This window comes from Lineus longissimus, chromosome 3 (genome assembly GCF_910592395.1).
Source record: "Lineus longissimus chromosome 3, tnLinLong1.2, whole genome shotgun sequence".
Taxonomy (NCBI): Eukaryota; Metazoa; Nemertea; class Pilidiophora; order Heteronemertea; family Lineidae; genus Lineus; species Lineus longissimus.
In genome coordinates this window covers 16861902-16879676 of record NC_088310.1, presented here as the reverse complement: position 1 = coordinate 16879676, position 17775 = coordinate 16861902, and the positions used below count along the sequence as shown (strand labels likewise).

Sequence of the window (17775 nt, the reverse complement as noted above, 5' to 3'; positions counted from 1 at the left end):
TTGTTGTTGTCTTTGTTGATAGGACGACAAGGCATACATGCTGGTTGTGGCGTCTTTTCCACTGTTGTGTCTTCAGAGAGGTTGTGAAGATTGTGACTGTCTCCGAACTTGGTGTGTCACCACAGCTACAGGCATGTGGAAATAAGAGTTTAATAGCCCCCCCCCCACCCTACACACCCCCACACAAATCGACTTACAACCCCCCCCCACTAACATTACACGTAATATGTAAAGAGCAATCTCTAGTGAACTCACACAACTGTCCTTCTGACATATAAAGCCAGTACATTGGGGGATGAGTCCCCCAAACCCCCTCCCCCGTTCTCTGAAAGTGACAGGTTTTAGTCAGTACATTGAGGGGAAGCCCCCCCCCCCCCCCATTGGACTCTAATATGTAAAGAGCAATCTCTAGTGAACTCACACTTGTAACTGTTTGACATGGGGAAGCCCCCCAACCCCCGTCCTTCTGACATATTTAGCCAGTACATTGGGGGATGAGTCCCTCAAACCCCCTCCCCAGTTCTCTGAAAGTGACAGGTTTTAGTCAGTACATTGGGGGGAAGGCCCCCCCCCCCCAACCCCCCCCCCCCCAAGGCAATTCCTTGGAGACGCTGAACAATAAGGCCCCATAAAGAAATAGTCCCCGCCCCGGTAGCTGTCTCATATCTGCTGACAGAAGCAGCTCTTTGTGGTGAAATAATAATTGAATGCATGTCATGACACCCAGGAGCTTTTTCTCATTTCTGAAACAGTTGCATGGTTGGAATGAATTTCCAAATCAGTCCGTCAAATCTCTATCCAAATGGAACTTTAAGACCACTCTATATTTGTGCAGTAGTGTTAAAACTGACTTTTTGAAGTAAAGTACGTAAATCGAGAAGAAGAGGACGTTTACTTCGTCTGCAATGAAATATCACAACTGTCTCCGCCGACGTTGTTGTCCTGTATGTTCTAGCAGACGATTTTTAGATACACTTCAAGACAGTGGCGCCGGTGTGAATAAATCTACTTGCGTGATTGGTCAATGGCTCATGACGTCATGAAATAATTGCGTCAACAATGGGAATCATGGTAACTGTGGTTGCGGTGCGTCGTGAAAGCAGGATCGGCAAGCGCGGCCCGTATGGAATGCAACAAACTGTACCGGAACCGGAACTGTCATGGGTCTGCACAAATTTTTTCAGATTCGATGGACATGATGGATATATGAATTTTGTTTACACTTTATACATACACGTAACCATTACACTCACTACGTTGTGTGAGTTAAAAATAGAATTCCTTGGAGACGCTGAACAATAAGGCCCCATAAAGAAATAGTCCCCGCACCGGTAGCTGTCTCATATCTGCTGACAGAAGCAGTGTTTGTGGTGAGTTAATAATTGAATGCATGTCATGGCACCCAGGAGCTTTTTCTCATTTCTGAAACAGTTGCATGGCTGAAATGAATTTCCAAATCAGTCCGTCAAATCTCTATGCAATGAAAATTGAAATGTCACAACTGTCTCCACCGACGTTGTCCTGTATGTCCTAGCAGACGATTTTTAAATAAATGATGTGATTGATATACTTGTAGATTGGAATGAATTATTTCTTCAATGATATGAAAGTTGAAAGCCCTCTGACATGTCTGAGTACAAAAATGCAGAGGCAAGACACATCATGCATGTCATGACACCCAGGAGCTTTTTCTCATTTCTGAAACAGTTGCATGGTTGGAATGAATTTCCAAATCAGTCCGTCAAATCTCTATCCAAATGGAACTTTAAGACCACTCTATATTTGTGCAGTAGTGTTAAAACTGACTTTTTGAAGTAAAGTACGTAAATCGAGAAGAAGAGGACGTTTACTTCGTCTGCAATGAAATGTCACAACTGTCTCCGCCGACATTGTTGTCCTGTATGTTCTAGCAGACGATTTTTAGATACACTTCAAGACAGTGGCGCCGGTGTGAATAAATCTACTTGCGTGATTGGTCAATGGCTCATGACGTCATGAAATAATTGCGTCAACAACGGGAATCATGGTAACTGTGGTTGCGGTGCGTCGTGAAAGCAGGATCGGCAAGCGCGGCCCGTATGGAATGCAACAAACTGTACCGGAACCGGAACTGTCATGGGTCTGCACAAATTTTTTCAGATTCGATGGACATGATGGATATATGAATTTTGTTTACACTTTATATACATACGTAACCATTACACTCACTACGTTGTGTGAGTTAAAATACATTCTTTTACGTGCGATGTCAGTGCCAGTGGGGTGTGTTTGTAAATCGATGGCGGGGGGGGGAGCTATTGAGCTCTTATTTCCACGTGCCTGTGGTAGTTGACAGTCGTATGGAGAACACAAGCACATTCCTTATTTACACCTGCCTAGACAATGGGTGAGGCAGTCTCGTATGACAGCCGTTTGTTCATTCAATAGAACACGTTCGTTCATTCGCCGGTTTGATCAAGTTTATTTCCAAGAAATTTTTTTTTAACAACATTTTCGCAAATAAACTCGGATTGTTTAAAACAAACTGATCGCAAAGTAGTTGACTTTAGAAACAAATCAAGATTTTGTTCCCGAAATATTACTGACACTTTTTGTGGACTGACAAAATATACATGTATCAACACCCAACAGATGTATGAGCCAACAGTGTGACCGACACCAGTATAGTACACTCTATATGCTACCGGATGATATAGGCCTACTCGCTTCCACTGCCATCATTATCATTTAGGCTCCGTGCCTGTCAGTGAGCTGAGCAAGCGGAAGGGAGCATGTATGGAAAAGGAGGATGCTATCTATTAACCTATACCATTGGGCCGCACGGGTGGCACTAAATCGGCCACATGCCGGGAGGGGCCTGGGGGGGGGGTAATTCTACGATTTCCCTTTGGTTATCCGCGACAGGATTCTGTCGTGGCTCGAGCTTTCTTCGGAATGATCTGATGGTTTCTGTATGTTTACTCCGACCGGACAAAATTTCCAACTTTAAATATTTCATAGTATTCGCCTGTTTTATTCATGAATGCCATAATCAGATCATCGCTCAGTGTACACTCTGTCTTGCAGATTCATTCTCGTCATACAGTAGAACCTCCATATTAAGGACACCCTCGGGGCTGAGTGCTGTCCCTCGGGACTGAGTGCTGTCTTTGATTACCATCTTGACATGTAATGTATTGAGATAGCTAAATCACTCACCAAATCTTGTGGATCTCGATAGTGGTGACGCAAACGCACTGATGAGAGTATGGATGTTGCCAACATCCAGACTCTCGTTTGCGGATTAAAGACTGAGGTCAAATTGGATGGAAACTACCTACATGTATATAGGACCAAAACTAAGTCTTAATAGAGTGGTTGTCCTTAATGGAGAGGTGTCCGCCAAGGGAGGTTCCACTGTACATGTAATTGTACGTATAACAAATCGTCGGCAAACTCCTCTGAGCCAGTATGTTGCGTCATCGTATTTGGTTCTAATAGGTGACCAGTCCGGATAGGTCGCCACTATTTCCCAGTTGCGGGACCGACTCAGTATTGTAATGCAAGAGTCGGTGGTCGGCTATAGCTAGCTTTCTATTAGTTTGTTGATCCAGGTCCAACACTGTTCAAAGATGTTCAAAAAGAAGCTATCAAGCTGTCTCTAAGGCTTATTTTTGCACATCCCCGTCGTATCACCAGATTACCATTCTGATGTAACCAGTGATTTTCAATATACTCCCCCTCTCGATATTTTGTATACGAGGTAGGAGTATAGCAAAAACCTGATCTCAGGATGCCTTCTTCATAATATTGAAACCATCATAACATTCCTTGTTTCTAATTACGATTGTCGCACGAAAGTGCCAGTGCACAGAATTATTCGCCATCCTCACTGCCTGGTCATCCGGTCTGATTATGTTGCGGAGTGTCATCTATGAGCCTTTTTCAAGTTGGATATCGGGCATCCTGAGACATAACAGGTTTTTGATACTCCTACCTCGTATACAAAATATCGAGAGGCGGAGTATATCGAAAACAACAGGTGGCAGGATGGGGAGGGGAGCTAGGTGTCCTCAAATGTTCACATAATTCAAATTATTCAAATATCATCTCTAGTCTGTACAAGTCATTATCTCTTGAATGTTTCAAGCCTTGGCTCAGTTGGTTTTTGTGGAATTTTCTTGGAATCCATACGTCCTGTGTCCCTCTGGAAAAAGTGCTCCCTAGTACCTCTTGATTTATGACGGACGAAAGTTAGAGACACTTTTATCATGGAATAAGAATTCCTTTCACACCTAAGTTGCTAACGCATGGTACATTATTCAAAATTAACAGATAACGGTTGGGGCTTTATTTCTTTAAAAAATATCCAAAAAATAAAATGACTGCCAACTTGTCTCCGGCACCTTTCGCATTTATAGCCCGTTGTTTCACAGTTCACTTCGTCTCTTTCTCCACGGATACGTCACATGATTATAATGTCAAGTCCCAGCACGTGCATCTTTAGCAGATGACATCTCGAGGAACGTTGCTGCATGAAACAAAACAGTATCACCATTTTCACTATAAAGTTACTGACCAGGCAAGTCTAGGCAATACTGGTGTTCCGGACATTTCTACATCTCATGATCTCGCGTTTAACCATCACAAATATCAAGGCCTAATATGTATTACACGTATATGCTCACTTTACAGTTACTACCCGAAGGCTAATAGGTAATACCGACGGCATATGAAAGATGCGATGGTGTCTCACACTACTACATGTAGTAGAAAGCCGGAACACAACTTCAAGACAGCGAGGACGACGTGCGCGGGTTGTGACGAGAGACATTCCGCAAAGGTCTTGCTAAATTTCTTCGAAATGAAATTTGTGTCCATGGTCTCAGTACAAGTTAGATACATGCAGAAAGAACGTCAGCTGGTGAGCAATACGTATCAAGGTATGCAAGAAATTGTGATAGGTTTCGGAGGGATCAGGTTCAGGGTCGGGGACAGTTACGATCATCGGCTGAGGGTCGCGATCGGATAAAGCTATGGTCTTCAGTCGAGTGTTATGGTGCGGGATAACAACGATCTTACGCCGAGGATCGGGGTCGGGAACAGTCGCCGTCACCGGCTGAGGGTCACGGTCGGGGACAGACACGGTAATCGGTTTTGTGTTTGTCACAGTCTTCGAGACGTGGTCATCAGGTTCTGGCTCAATGTCACCATCTACACCTGCGTCGGTTCCGGTGTCTCTTCCGGAATCTGTGTCACTGTCAAGGTCGGACTCGAGACCTGAATTGTTGTCGGTCACATCCGTGTCCATTTCAGCACTGGATGCGGAATCAGTCTGTGTGTCGGGGTAGGAGCCGGCGTCATCATCAGATTCCGGTTCTCGTACTTGATCTTGCCAGGGCCTCGGTGGCGGCATGGTGACTCGGATGTCCTTCTCATCAAACATATCCATTTTTGCAAGGTCACAGTCAAAAACGCCTGGAGGCTCTTGTCCTGCTTGCCAGCAGTCGTAGTGTCGTCTTTCAACGTATGCCAGGAACTTCCGACGACGACATGCTTGTCCTGTAAAGGTAAATGTAATGAAAATGACGAAACTATTGGGAATGTCGGACACTTTTCAAAGTCTATTTGGAACCAATCTTTGTGTGGCCAACATGACGTGATTGCGCACCATCAAACGGATAAGCCGTTCGTATTCAGACAATCGTGGGTCGAGTCAGCAAAACATAAATGCAGTTATACACAACGCTTTAGTGCAAATATCTTGTAACTTGGTGAATATTAGTGTCTATCTGTCTACACACTGTTGCAATTTATATTCAGTACTCACTTATCCTATTCGAAATTTTCAAATTCAATGACAAATGTCAAAAATCGTCGTCGATGAAATAGTGTTGCAAAACCTGCCCACATATCAAACAATGAAGTAGTCATATTAAACTTACGTCGCCGTTGGTAGTCAAACATCTCGACCACGGCCGGTGGTAAAGGAGTGTCTGGAAAGGTTTAAAGATGTGATGAAACATGCGTATTGTAACCCATTGCAGAAAAATTGGATGACTTAGAGATGTGATACGTTCTCAAGCTCATTGGGATGTGCTCAACAGCAACTCTCAATCACTTCTCGTTCAAAGGACTATAGCCCGTCGTCTTCCAGAGCAACTCTCACACTTATCGCTCACAGGACTAGCCCGACGTCTTTCAGAACAATCGCCCTCACTTCTCGTTCAGAGGACTGGCCTGTCGTCTTCAAGAGCAACTCTCCCTCACTTCTCGTTCAGAGGACAAAAGCCCGTCGTCTACCTCACTAATATCGCTCAGAGGACTTTATACCCATCTTCGTACAGAGCAACTCTCCCTCACTTATCGCTCACAGGACTAGCCCGACGTCTTTCAGAACAATCTCCTCACTTCTCGTCAGAGGACTAACCCATTGTCTTCCAGAGCCACTCTCTCTAACTTATCGCTCAGAGGACTAGCCCATCGTTTTCAAGGGCAACTCTCCCTGAATCATCGCTCAGAGAACTAGCCCTGACGTCTTCGATCCAGAGCAACTTTCCCTCTTAGTCTGTTCTTAAGCAGCTTTATTTTACTCATTGTTCTGAAGGTCTGTCAGTCGTCTTCCAAAACAACTCTCACTTAAAAGTATTTATCGCTTAGAAAACCTGCCTTAGGTTAGCAACTAAAAATTAGGCGGCCTGCGGAGTAATCAAGAATACCTATACCACAGTCAGGTGATAAAGCAATGTACCCGAGTCACTATAAATCCCAACCAAAGCTCTTTTCATTGAAAGCCAGGTGAAGTGGGGTTGAGATCCAGACATGCTATTGAGTATGTTCCCCAGATGAAAAAGTGAGATACACCGCCGTAGGAAAACTACAGAAGGAACCTTTGCTTTACTTACCCTGACTCTCACTCTCAGCCACGCGACCATTCATTCTGATGCCCCCAGTATTCCTATAGAGGACATCATACAACATCGCAATGTACGTGACAAATATCATTTCGATATCCAAAAAGCCTGGAAAAATTAATGTTCTTAGTTCAATATTCAGTGCATAATATCTCTCGTAAGACTTCGACTCAAGCAAGAAACCCTATTCCGAAACCAAGGTGTTCTTTTTACAGAATTTCGATGCACCTATACGTTTTGCGGTATATGGAATCAGCTTTTTGGGCCAACAGTGTTATAGCCTATTGGAGAGGCGAAATATGTCCGATGACAGACCTTGGTCGTGAGCTGCTGCGGACGAAGCGTTTACGAAAACGGACGCACTAACAATTAAATATGTTCTTCATTTTGCAAATTTTGACCTAAAAGAGTGATTCAAAAAAATGCTCTTACCAACGTTAGAAAGAAATACGCGTCTTCTCGTTAATAGCAGAATCGCAAAAACAGCACGTGACGTTGCCAGGTTGCGTTCGGGCGTTATGACGTCATCCGTCATTTTTAGATGACGTCATCAGAACTTCAGGTGCGCCCCTTCGCGACCAATAATAGTTGAAATTTCATTTACTCGTGCTTTTCCTCCACCGAACAGGTAGACGCTCTTTTTAATGTCAGATTAGTAAGCAGAAGGGAACATGTATGGATACAAAATTTCCCATTTCTTTTGAGGCGCACTTCCTTATCCGCAAAATGATTTTACTGAGTTATCAAGATCGATATGAAATCTATACAGTATTCATATCATATAGATATATCAGAATGATATATAGGAATGTTTTTTAATCAAAATGAAATATGGTACACCCGAATACTAAAAATGCTCCCGGAAATTTTTTTAAAGAATACATGTACTTCCTTCCATACAAATCCCTCACAGGAATTTTTTCGAAACAGATCAATCCTGAGTGGCTTATGTGATTGGTAAGCCGCAAGCGCAATTTTGTAATCTTGTTTAATTTACAGGACTGTATACCGGGTAACCCGGTTGACCTATACCGGGGAAAAATGGTTGACTAAAAGTTGTTGAAAATTACAAAAAGGTCCTTCAACTGAAATTTTGCATGTGTATAAGTATATTTGCGTATTATCATATTATATACATGTAATTACATGTATATCATGAATCCCATAAAGAAATACGGTTTCAACATAGCTTTGAGTTCAAGGTTAATGCAAAAGTGCTATACAGACACAAATTAATCTCCCAATGAATACATGTACCTGTATATATCATAAGCGTTTTCTCGCCAGGCAAATATATTTTGGGCTGCAAAAAGGATACCCCCACCCTTTCTGTACTTTAATAACAATATCACTCTAACAAATGTTTTCATGGATTGGTTAGGTTAGAGCCGAAATTTATGAGAAAATCCTTTCCTGATGTTGATAGGGCTATCGTCAGCAACTATACATTTCTAAGCCCTTCCAACACATTACGATTTCTTCTTGCCGACTAGCTACTAGATTTCTTTTGAAGATACAATGCATTGATTTAAATACCCTCTATCTCTGAAATGGTGATATCGGTGGTTCATCGATGTAAGTGTCTTCCCTTGCCCAAACGATGGGAAGATCGCTCGTACTTATATGTTTACGTGTCCACACCTTAGCCACCTTTATATCACCCTTTCTGTTCAAAGCTCTGAATCGTGTTTTCTCTACAGAAGTCCCTTGGTGGTTGAGTCCTGTCGCCACAGGGTGTAAGTCTCTCGTTCTCTCACCACCTCGTCTAGATCCTGCACTTCGACGAGGCCGCTGGAACGTCACGGACACGCCTGTATCAGTTGAAGATGGTGCATAGTTGGAGGAGCTCGCGGCGCTGGCCCTTGATGTCGAGCGAATCGTTGGGGCTGAATGGCGGCTAGTGTTGCTCAAAGGGCGGATGGCGTAGCGCTCGAAGGGCATAGGCGGTGGCTTCGGTTTCTTGAGTTCTTTACCTTGGGTAGTCTCCGTGACTGATCCGTCGTCTGCTCCAACAATATCCTCGTCAGCGCCGGATGCCCTATCTGAATTTTCCTGTTTTCATTTATGAATGACATAATCAGATCATCGCTCAGTGTACACTCTGTCTTGCAGATTCATTCGCGTCATACAATAGAACCTCCCTATTAAGGACACCCTCGGGGCTGAGTGCTGTCCCTCGGGACTGAGTGCTGCCTTTGATTACCATCTTGACCTGTAATGTATTGAGATAGCTAAATCACTCACCAAATCTTGTGGATCTCGATAGTGGTGACGCAAACGCACTGATGAGAGTCTGGATGTTGATTAAAGACTGAGGTCAAATTGGATGGAAACTACCTATATGGGACCAAAACTAAGTTTTAATAGAGAGGTGTCCGCCAAGGGAGGTTCCACTGTAATTGAATGTATAAAAAAAATCGTCGGCGAACTCCTCTGGTATATATGTTGCGTCATCGTATTTGGTTCTAATAGGTGACCAGTCCGGATAGGTCGCCACTATTTCCCAGTTGCGGGACCGACTCAGTATTGTAATGCAAGTGTCGGTGGTCGGCTATAGCTAGCTTTCTATTAATTTGTTGATCCAGGTCCAACACTATTCAAAGATGTTCAAAAAGAAGCTATCAAGCTGTCTCTAAGGCTTATTTTTGCACATCCCCGTCGTATCACCAGATTACCATTCTGATGTAACCAGTGATTTTCAATATACTCCCCCTCTCGATATTTTGTATACGAGGTAGGAGTATAGCAAAAACCTGATCTCAGGATGCCTTCTTCATAATATTGAAACCACCATAACATTCCTTGTTTCTAATTACGATTGTCGCACGAAAGTGCCAGTGCACAGAATTATTCGCCATCCTCACTGCCTGGTCATCCGGTCTGATTATTTTGCGGAGTGTCATCTATGAGCCTTTTTCAAGTTGGATATCGGGCATCCTGAGACATAACAGGTTTTTGATACTCCTACCTCGTATACAAAATATCGAGAGGCGGAGTATATCGAAAACAACAGGTGGCAGGATGGGGAGGGGAGCTAGGTGTCCTCAAATGTTCACATAATTCAAATTATTCAAATATCATCTCTAGTCTGTACAAGTCATTATCTCTTGAATGTTTCAAGCCTTGGCTCAGTTGGTTTTTGTGGAATTTTCTTGGAATCCATACGTCCTGTGTCCCTCTGGAAAAAGTGCTCCCTAGTACCTCTTGATTTATGACGGACGAAAGTTAGAGACACTTTTATCATGGAACAGGAATTCCTTTCACACCTATTGCTAACGCATGGTACATTAATCAAAATTAACAGATAACGGTTGGGGCTTTATTTCTTTAAAAAATATTCAAAAAATAAAATGACTGCCAACTTGTCTCCGGCACCTTCCGCATTTATAGCCCGTTGTTTCACAGTTCACTTCGTCTCTTTCTCCACGGATACGTCACATAACTATAATGTCAAGTCCCATCACGTAGCAGATGACATCTCGAGGAACGTTGCTGCATGAAACAAAACAGTATCACCATTTTCACTATAAAGTTACTGACCAGGCAAGTCTAGGCAATACCACTGGTGTTCCGGACATTTCTACATCTCATGATCTCGCGTTTAACCATCACAAATATCAAGGCCTAATATGTATTACACGTATATGCTCACTTTACAGTTACTACCCGAAGGCTAATAGGAAATACCGACGGCACATGAAAGATGCGATGGTGTCTCACACTACTATAAATGTAGAAAGCCGGAACACAACTTCAAGACAGCGAGGACGACGTGCGCGGGTTGTGACGAGAGACATTCCGCAAAGGTCTTGCTAAATTTCTTCGAAATGAAATTTGTGTCCATGGTCTCAGTACAAGTTAGATACATGCAGAAAGAACGTCAGCTGGTGAGCAATACGTATCAAGTTATGTAAGAAATTGTGATAGGTTTCGGAGGGATCAGGTTCAGGGTCGGGGACAGTTACGATCATCGGCTGAGGGTCGCGATCGGATAAAGCTATGGTCTTCAGTCGAGTGTTATGGTGCGGGATAACAACGATCTTACGCCGAGGATCGGGGTCGAGAACAGTCGCCGTCACCGGCTGAGGGTCACGGTCGGGGACAGACACGGTAATCGGTTTTGTGTTTGTCACAGTCTTCGAGACGTGGTCATCAGGTTCTGGCTCAATGTCACCATCTACACCTGCGTCGGTTCCGGTGTCTCTTCCGGAATCTGTGTCACTGTCAAGGTCGGACTCGAGACCTGAATTGTTGTCGGTCACATCCGTGTCCATTTCAGAGTCGGCACTGGATGCGGAATCAGTCTGTGTGTCGGGGTAGGAGCCGGCATCATCATCAGATTCCGGTTCTCGTACTTGATCTGGCCAGGGCCTCGGTGGCGGCATGGTGACTCGGATGTCCTTCTCATCAAACATATCCATTTTTGCAAGGTCACAGTCAAAAACGCCTGGAGGCTCTTGTCCTGCTTGCCAGCAGTCGTAGTGTCGTCTTTCAACATATGCCAGGAACTTCCGACGACGACATGCTTGTCCTGTAAAGGTAAATGTAATGAAAATGACGAAACTATTGGGAATGTCGGACACTTTTCAAAGTCTATTTGGGACCAATCTTTGTGTGGCCAACATGACGTGATTGCGCACCATCAAACGGATAAGCCGTTCGTATTCAGACAATCGTGGGTCGAGTCAGCAAAACATAAATGCAGTTATACACAACGCTTTAGTGCAAATATCTTGTAACTTGGTGGATATTAGTGTCTATCTGTCTACACACTGTTGCAATTTATATTCAGTGCTCACTTATCCTATTGGAAATTTTCAAATTCAATGACAAATGTCAAAAATCGTCGTCGATGAAATAGTGTTGCAAAACCTGCCCACATATCAAACATTTACAATGAAGTAGTCATATTAAACTTACGTCGCCGTTGGTAGTCAAACATCTCGACCACGGCCGGTGGTAAAGGAGTGTCTGGAAAGGTTTAAAGATGTGATGAAACACGCGTATTGTAACCCAGTGAAGAAAAATTGGATGATCTAGAGATGTGATACGTTCTCAAGCTCATTGGGATGTGCTCAGCAGCAACTCTCCATCACTTCTCGTTCAGAGGACTATAGCCCGTCGTCTTCCAGAGCAACTCTCTCTCACTTAATATCGCTCACAGGACTAGCCCGACGTCTTTCAGAACAATCGCCCTCACTTCTCGTTCAGAGGACTAGCCCGTCGTCTTCCAGAGCAACTCTCTCTCTCACTTCTCGTTCAGAGGACAAAAGCCCGTCGTCTTCCTCACTAATATCAATCAGAGGCCATGACTTTATACCCATCTTCGTGCAGAGCAACTCTCCCTCACTTATCGCTCACAGGACTAGCCCGACGTCTTTCAGAACAATCTCCTCACTTCTCGTCAGAGGACTAACCCATCGTCTTCCAGAGCCACTCTCTCTAACTTATCGCTCAGAGGATTAGCCCATCGTTTTCAAGGGCAACTCTCCCTGAATCATCGCTCAGAGAACTAGCCCTGACGTCTTCGATCCAGAGCAACTTTCCCTCTTAGTCTGTTCTTAAGCAGCTATATTTTACTCATTGTTCTGAAGGTCTGTCAGTCGTCTTCCAAAACAACTCTCACTTAAAAGTATTTATCGCTTAGAAAACCTGCCTTAGGTTAGCAACTAAAAATTAGGCGGCCTGCGGAGTAATCAAGAATACCTATACCACAGTCAGGTGATAAAGCAATGTACCCGAGTCACTATAAATCCCAACCAAAGCTCTTTTCATTGAAAGCCAGGTGAAGTGGGGTTGAGATCCAGACATGCTATTGAGTATGTTCCCCAGATGAAAAAGTGAGATACACCGCCGTAGGAAAACTACAGAAGGAACCTTTGCTTTACTTACCCTGACTCTCACTCTCAGCCACGCGACCATTCATTCTGATGCCCCCAGTATTCCTATAGAGGACATCGTACAACATCGCAATGTACGTGACAAATATCATTTCGATATCCAAAAAGCCTGGAAAAATTAATGTTCTTAGTTCAATATTCAGTGCATAATATCTCTCGTAAGACTTCGACTCAAGCAAGAAACCCTATTCCGAAACCAAGGTGTTCTTTTTACAGAATTTCGATGCACCTATACGTTTTGCGGTATATGGAATCAGCTTTTTGGGCCAACAGTGTTATAGCCTATTGGAGAGGCGAAATATGTCCGATGACAGACCGTTAGCCTTGGTCGTGAGCTGCTGCGGACGAAGCGTTTACGAAAACGGACGCACTAACAATTAAATATGTTCTTCATTTGGCAAATTTTGACCTAAAAGAGTGATTCAAAAAAAATGCTCTTACCAACGTTAGAAAGAAATACGCGTCTTCTCGTTAATAGCAGAATCGCAAAAACAGCACGTGACGTTGCCAGGTTGCGTTCGGGTGTTATGACGTCATCCGTCATTTTTAGATGACGTCATCAGAACTTCAGGTGCGCCCCTTCGCGACCAATAATAGATGAAATTTCATTTACTCGTGCTTTTCCTCCACCGAACAGGTAGACGCTCTTTTTAATGTCAGATGAGTAAGCAGAAGGGAACATGTATGGATACAAAATTTCCCATTTCTTTTGCGGCGCACTTCCTTATCCGCAAAATGATTTTGCTGAGTTATCAAGATCGATATGAAATCTATACATTATTCATATCAGATAGATATATCAGAATGATATATAGGAATGTTTTTTAATCAAAATGAAATATGGTACACCCGAATACTAAAAATGCTCCCGGAAATTTTTTTAAAGAATACACGTACTTCCTTCCATACAAATCCCTCACAGGAATTTTTTCGAAACAGATCAATCCTGAGTGGCTTATGTGATTGGTAAGCCGCAAGCGCAATTTTGTAATTTTGTTAATTTACAGGACTGTATACCGGGTAACCCGGTTGACCTATACCGGGAAAAATGGTTGACTAAAAGTTGTTGAAAAATACAAAAAGGTCCTTCAGCTGAAATTTTGCATGTGTATAAGTATATTTGCGTATTATCATATTATATAATTACATGTATATCATGAATCCCATAAAGAAATACGGTTTCAACATAGCTTTGAGTTCAAGGTTAATGCAAAAGTGCTATACAGACACAAATTACTCTCCCAATGAATACATGTACCTGTATATATCATAAGCGTTTTCTCGCCAGGCAAATATATTTTGGGCTGCAAAAAGGATACCCCCACCCTTTCTGTACTTTAATAACAATATCACCCCAACAAATGTTTTCATGGATTGGTTAGGTTAGAGCCGAAATTTATGAGAAAATCCTTTCCTGATGTTGATAGGGCTATCGTCAGCAACTATACATTTCTAAGCCCTTCCAACACATTACGATTTCTTCTTGCCGACTAGCTACTAGATTTCTTTTGAAGATACAATGCATTGATTTAAATACCCTCTATCTCTGAAATGGTGATATCGGTGGTTCATCGATGTAAGTGTCTTCCCTTGCCCAAACGATGGGAAGATCGCTCGTACTTATATGTTTACGTGTCCACACCTTAGCCACCTTTATATCACCCTTTCTGTTCAAAGCTCTGAATCGTGTTTTCTCTACAGAAGTCCCTTGGTGGTTGAGTCCTGTCGCCACAGGGTGTAAGTCTCTCGTTCTCTCACCACCTCGTCTAGATCCTGCACTTCGACGAGGCCGCTGGAACGTCACGGACACGCCTGTATCAGTTGAAGATGGTGCGTAGTTGGAGGAGCTCGCGGCGCTGGCCCTTGATGTCGAGCGAATCGTCGGGGCTGAATGGCGGCTAGTGTTGCTCAAAGGGCGGATGGCGTAGCGCTCGAAGGGCATAGGCGGTGGCTTCGGTTTCTTGAGTTCTTTACCTTGGGTGGTCTCCGTGACTGATCCGTCGTCTGCTCCAACAATATCCTCGTCAGCGCCGGATGCCCTATCCGAATTTTCTGAAGGCGCATTGAACGTAACCCGTGAAGTTGCCCGTGCGGCCCTGCTCACTGTCTCTGCGTTGGTTGTAGCTTGTGTCATGGTTGCTTTGATACTGGGCATGGTACCGATACTCTGTGAAATCGTCGACGCCGTCACTGCGTGTCCTTCTGAAGGCCTTCTTCGCCCCCTTGAAGTGCTAATGGATGCGTTCGTCCCAGGTCTCCGTAGCAAGGAGGCAGCTTCCACTTTCTCCCTCATCTCTTTCACATCGTCATCGCCAACCTCAATCCTACCTTCCTTGTTACGCTCATACATCATATGCGCTAACCGAGGATCGATTTCACTTTTCTCACCGTCGAAGCTATATAACGATGAAAAGGAATGGGGTGTTTTATGACTAGGTATTGTCTTTGTTCCAGGGAGACTCGCAGACATTTTTGCTTTGAGCAACTGCTCGTGGGTTTGACGGTTGAGTTCCTTCGTCCTCTGCCGCATCTGGTAGTGGCGCTGAATGAGTGACTGTTCTTCGCTTGTGATAATTGCCGCCCTTTGAGATGCCTCCGAGAACAGCTGTTTCCGCAAGATTTTCATCCGCACAATGTCCTTGACAGTATCCCGTCGAATGCGGTGCATCGCCTCGTCATTGGTGAGAACCTCCGCCGGTATGGTCTTCCGCAGACGGGCCATAAGACTATTGTTCAGAAGATTCAACTTAGGGACAGTTCTATCAGTCAAATAAACGTCTTCTTGCACCTTGTCATTAGAATACACTTCCCCACTTTCATAAGAACATCTTGACTGAGATCGCATTCTTTCATTTTGACTGGAATGGGTGTTTAAGAAACATTTTCTGATTCTCCCGTTGATTTCATCGAGAATTGTTTGCTCGTCCTCAGAACTGATCCGAGAATCTCGCCTCATTTTGGGATTTTCAGCATAGGTAATCTAAAACGATTTATTGTCTAGTTGATGTGGACAGTCAACTGCACATACCTAAACGGAGACATCCTTAAGGAAGACGCCCGGCCGTTAGGCTCTAAATGATAACGATATCAATGCTATCAGAGTTAAATGACAGTAATTAAACGTACGGAATGTTTCATCAGCATTTTTTTGGGCCTATGATCACTCACCACAGCAAAATGATCACTGATCAAAGCACATGCAAAGGAAGCTCAATGTCGCCTATCGGAAACCAGTTGACGTACGCATCATCGTCCATTGAAAAACGTATGCAGTTGAACATACCGAAAAATGCATTTTTGAATATCCAAAAAGGTCAAATTTTCGTTAATTGCATGTCGTCCCTTCACACCAGTCCTTTAATCCATGCTTGTAATCCATAGTCACGCGATAGACGTTCTCAAAACCTGAATCGATGATAATCCAAAATCGTGGCAAGTTTTGATTTGGTTCTGGATACACAGTCGATATTCTCTCACTCGCCGGGCGGACGATCACCGTTGACTTATTTTGGTCGCCATGGGGTGTTGTGACGTTCACCTCGCACTCGAATGTCTCACATCTGAAAGTATATTTGTCAAGGAGACTTTACACTGCTGGACAGACTACAAGTAAGTCGGTTAACGTCCTAGCGAGGAAATGAGGTCCAAGAACAAACATAAACTATAAAGTAAAGGGATTGGAGTAAATAACTTAATGCGGATATACCAGTTGACCACTATTAATTCTAAAGCTATTCTTGCGCACGGCTTCGATACGACTTATGAACCAGTTATCGAGTTGGCTACGGTATACACATTGCGTTACGTCTATTGGGAATTAATCGTAATTTATAATACTTGACAGCTAATGCAATGGCGAATTATCATGTGAAAAAAATCATGAATTATACCGTGATATTTAGAGCAAGAATAACTGCTTTTCAAAAAAGGAAAATCAATTTAGTGTGAAGACAAATTACAATTGAAACAGTGTTCTGGCTCTCATCGAAATGGGGCAAGCATTTTGAATTCGTCATGTGGCATTTAAAGTCGCTTATCAACAAGCTGTATGCATTTGCATTAAACTATTAAAATATCAGAGTGTGATTAAATGTGTTCACAACGCGTTAACGAGTTATTCTAAGGACTTGAGTCAACAGTGTGTTTCTGGGATATTGCTCGACGAAAATATAAAATATTTTGAATTATTCTGGTGCAACGGAGGGAAAAACAAACAGGAGCTGGGAAATATAGGCCTACAAGTGCTGTAAAAAAGCGCCTTCGCGTAAAAGTTGCTGCCCTTTTAAACTTTCCCATTTAAACAAAAGGCGTCCAATTAATGTCATTTTGAGAAAATTTGCCGACCACTCTGACAGTACTCGAAATATTTGATTTGACACATCTAGACGCTTTTCCCTGTATACATGTAGTTGGTAGCGTAGGACTGCATAAGATACTTCTTTCCGGTCGTCACTGAGGAAGGTGTTGATCTGAACAGGGGTCAAGGCCAACCAACTTTTTGTTCCTGACAAAAATACAACGCAACCCTGTTCCTCTGGAAGCTCTTTTTGGCTCTCAAAACAATAAAAAAGTAACAGTTTCCATTCGCTGCTTCGACAAAAAGTATGTACCATAATTTATACAGAGACTATCTGCATGTTGTACGAAATACAATGTACACACGTGCTTCGTTTTTCTCATCCCATCTAGTCTTTATGTCAATGACCCAAGGCATGAGATAAATCGCCGAGGCCGATCAGTAGAATAATACATAAAACTAACAAGATGATCCATTAACTTAGCGCAAGAACTAGAATACTTGCAGAGTGGAACCAGTGCAACATTACAAAAACCAGTTGTGAATACAGTTGATAAAGAGAAAGTCTGAAAACGGGTATACGCCTTCCGTTGTGAACTGTGACATCGGAGGGCTCTCGGAATGATGCAATGGAAATACTTTCGCCTGTCACCTCCAAGGTCCCGGGTTTGATTCCCGGTCGGTC

At 43.3% G+C, this 17775-nt stretch overlaps 1 protein-coding gene across 1 annotated transcript; it reads right to left on the bottom strand.

The window, feature by feature from the left end:
- Window positions 1-13805: 13805 nt before the first annotated feature.
- LOC135484993 (uncharacterized) lies at window positions 13806-16545 on the bottom strand. The gene is made up of 2 exons (XM_064766719.1): window positions 16500-16545; window positions 13806-16353 (listed from the first exon to the last, which is right to left on the bottom strand). Exon 2 carries the CDS (start codon window positions 15747-15749, stop codon window positions 14334-14336), a length of 1416 nt encoding a protein of 471 aa, XP_064622789.1. The 5' UTR covers window positions 15750-16353; window positions 16500-16545; the 3' UTR covers window positions 13806-14333.
- Window positions 16546-17775: the final 1230 nt, after the last annotated feature.

What these genes read in the sequence shown, in the direction of transcription:
- LOC135484993 (XM_064766719.1), bottom strand. Translation starts at nt 15,749, where the DNA reads ATGAGGCGAGATTCTCGGATCAGTTCTGAGGACGAGCAAACAATTCTC.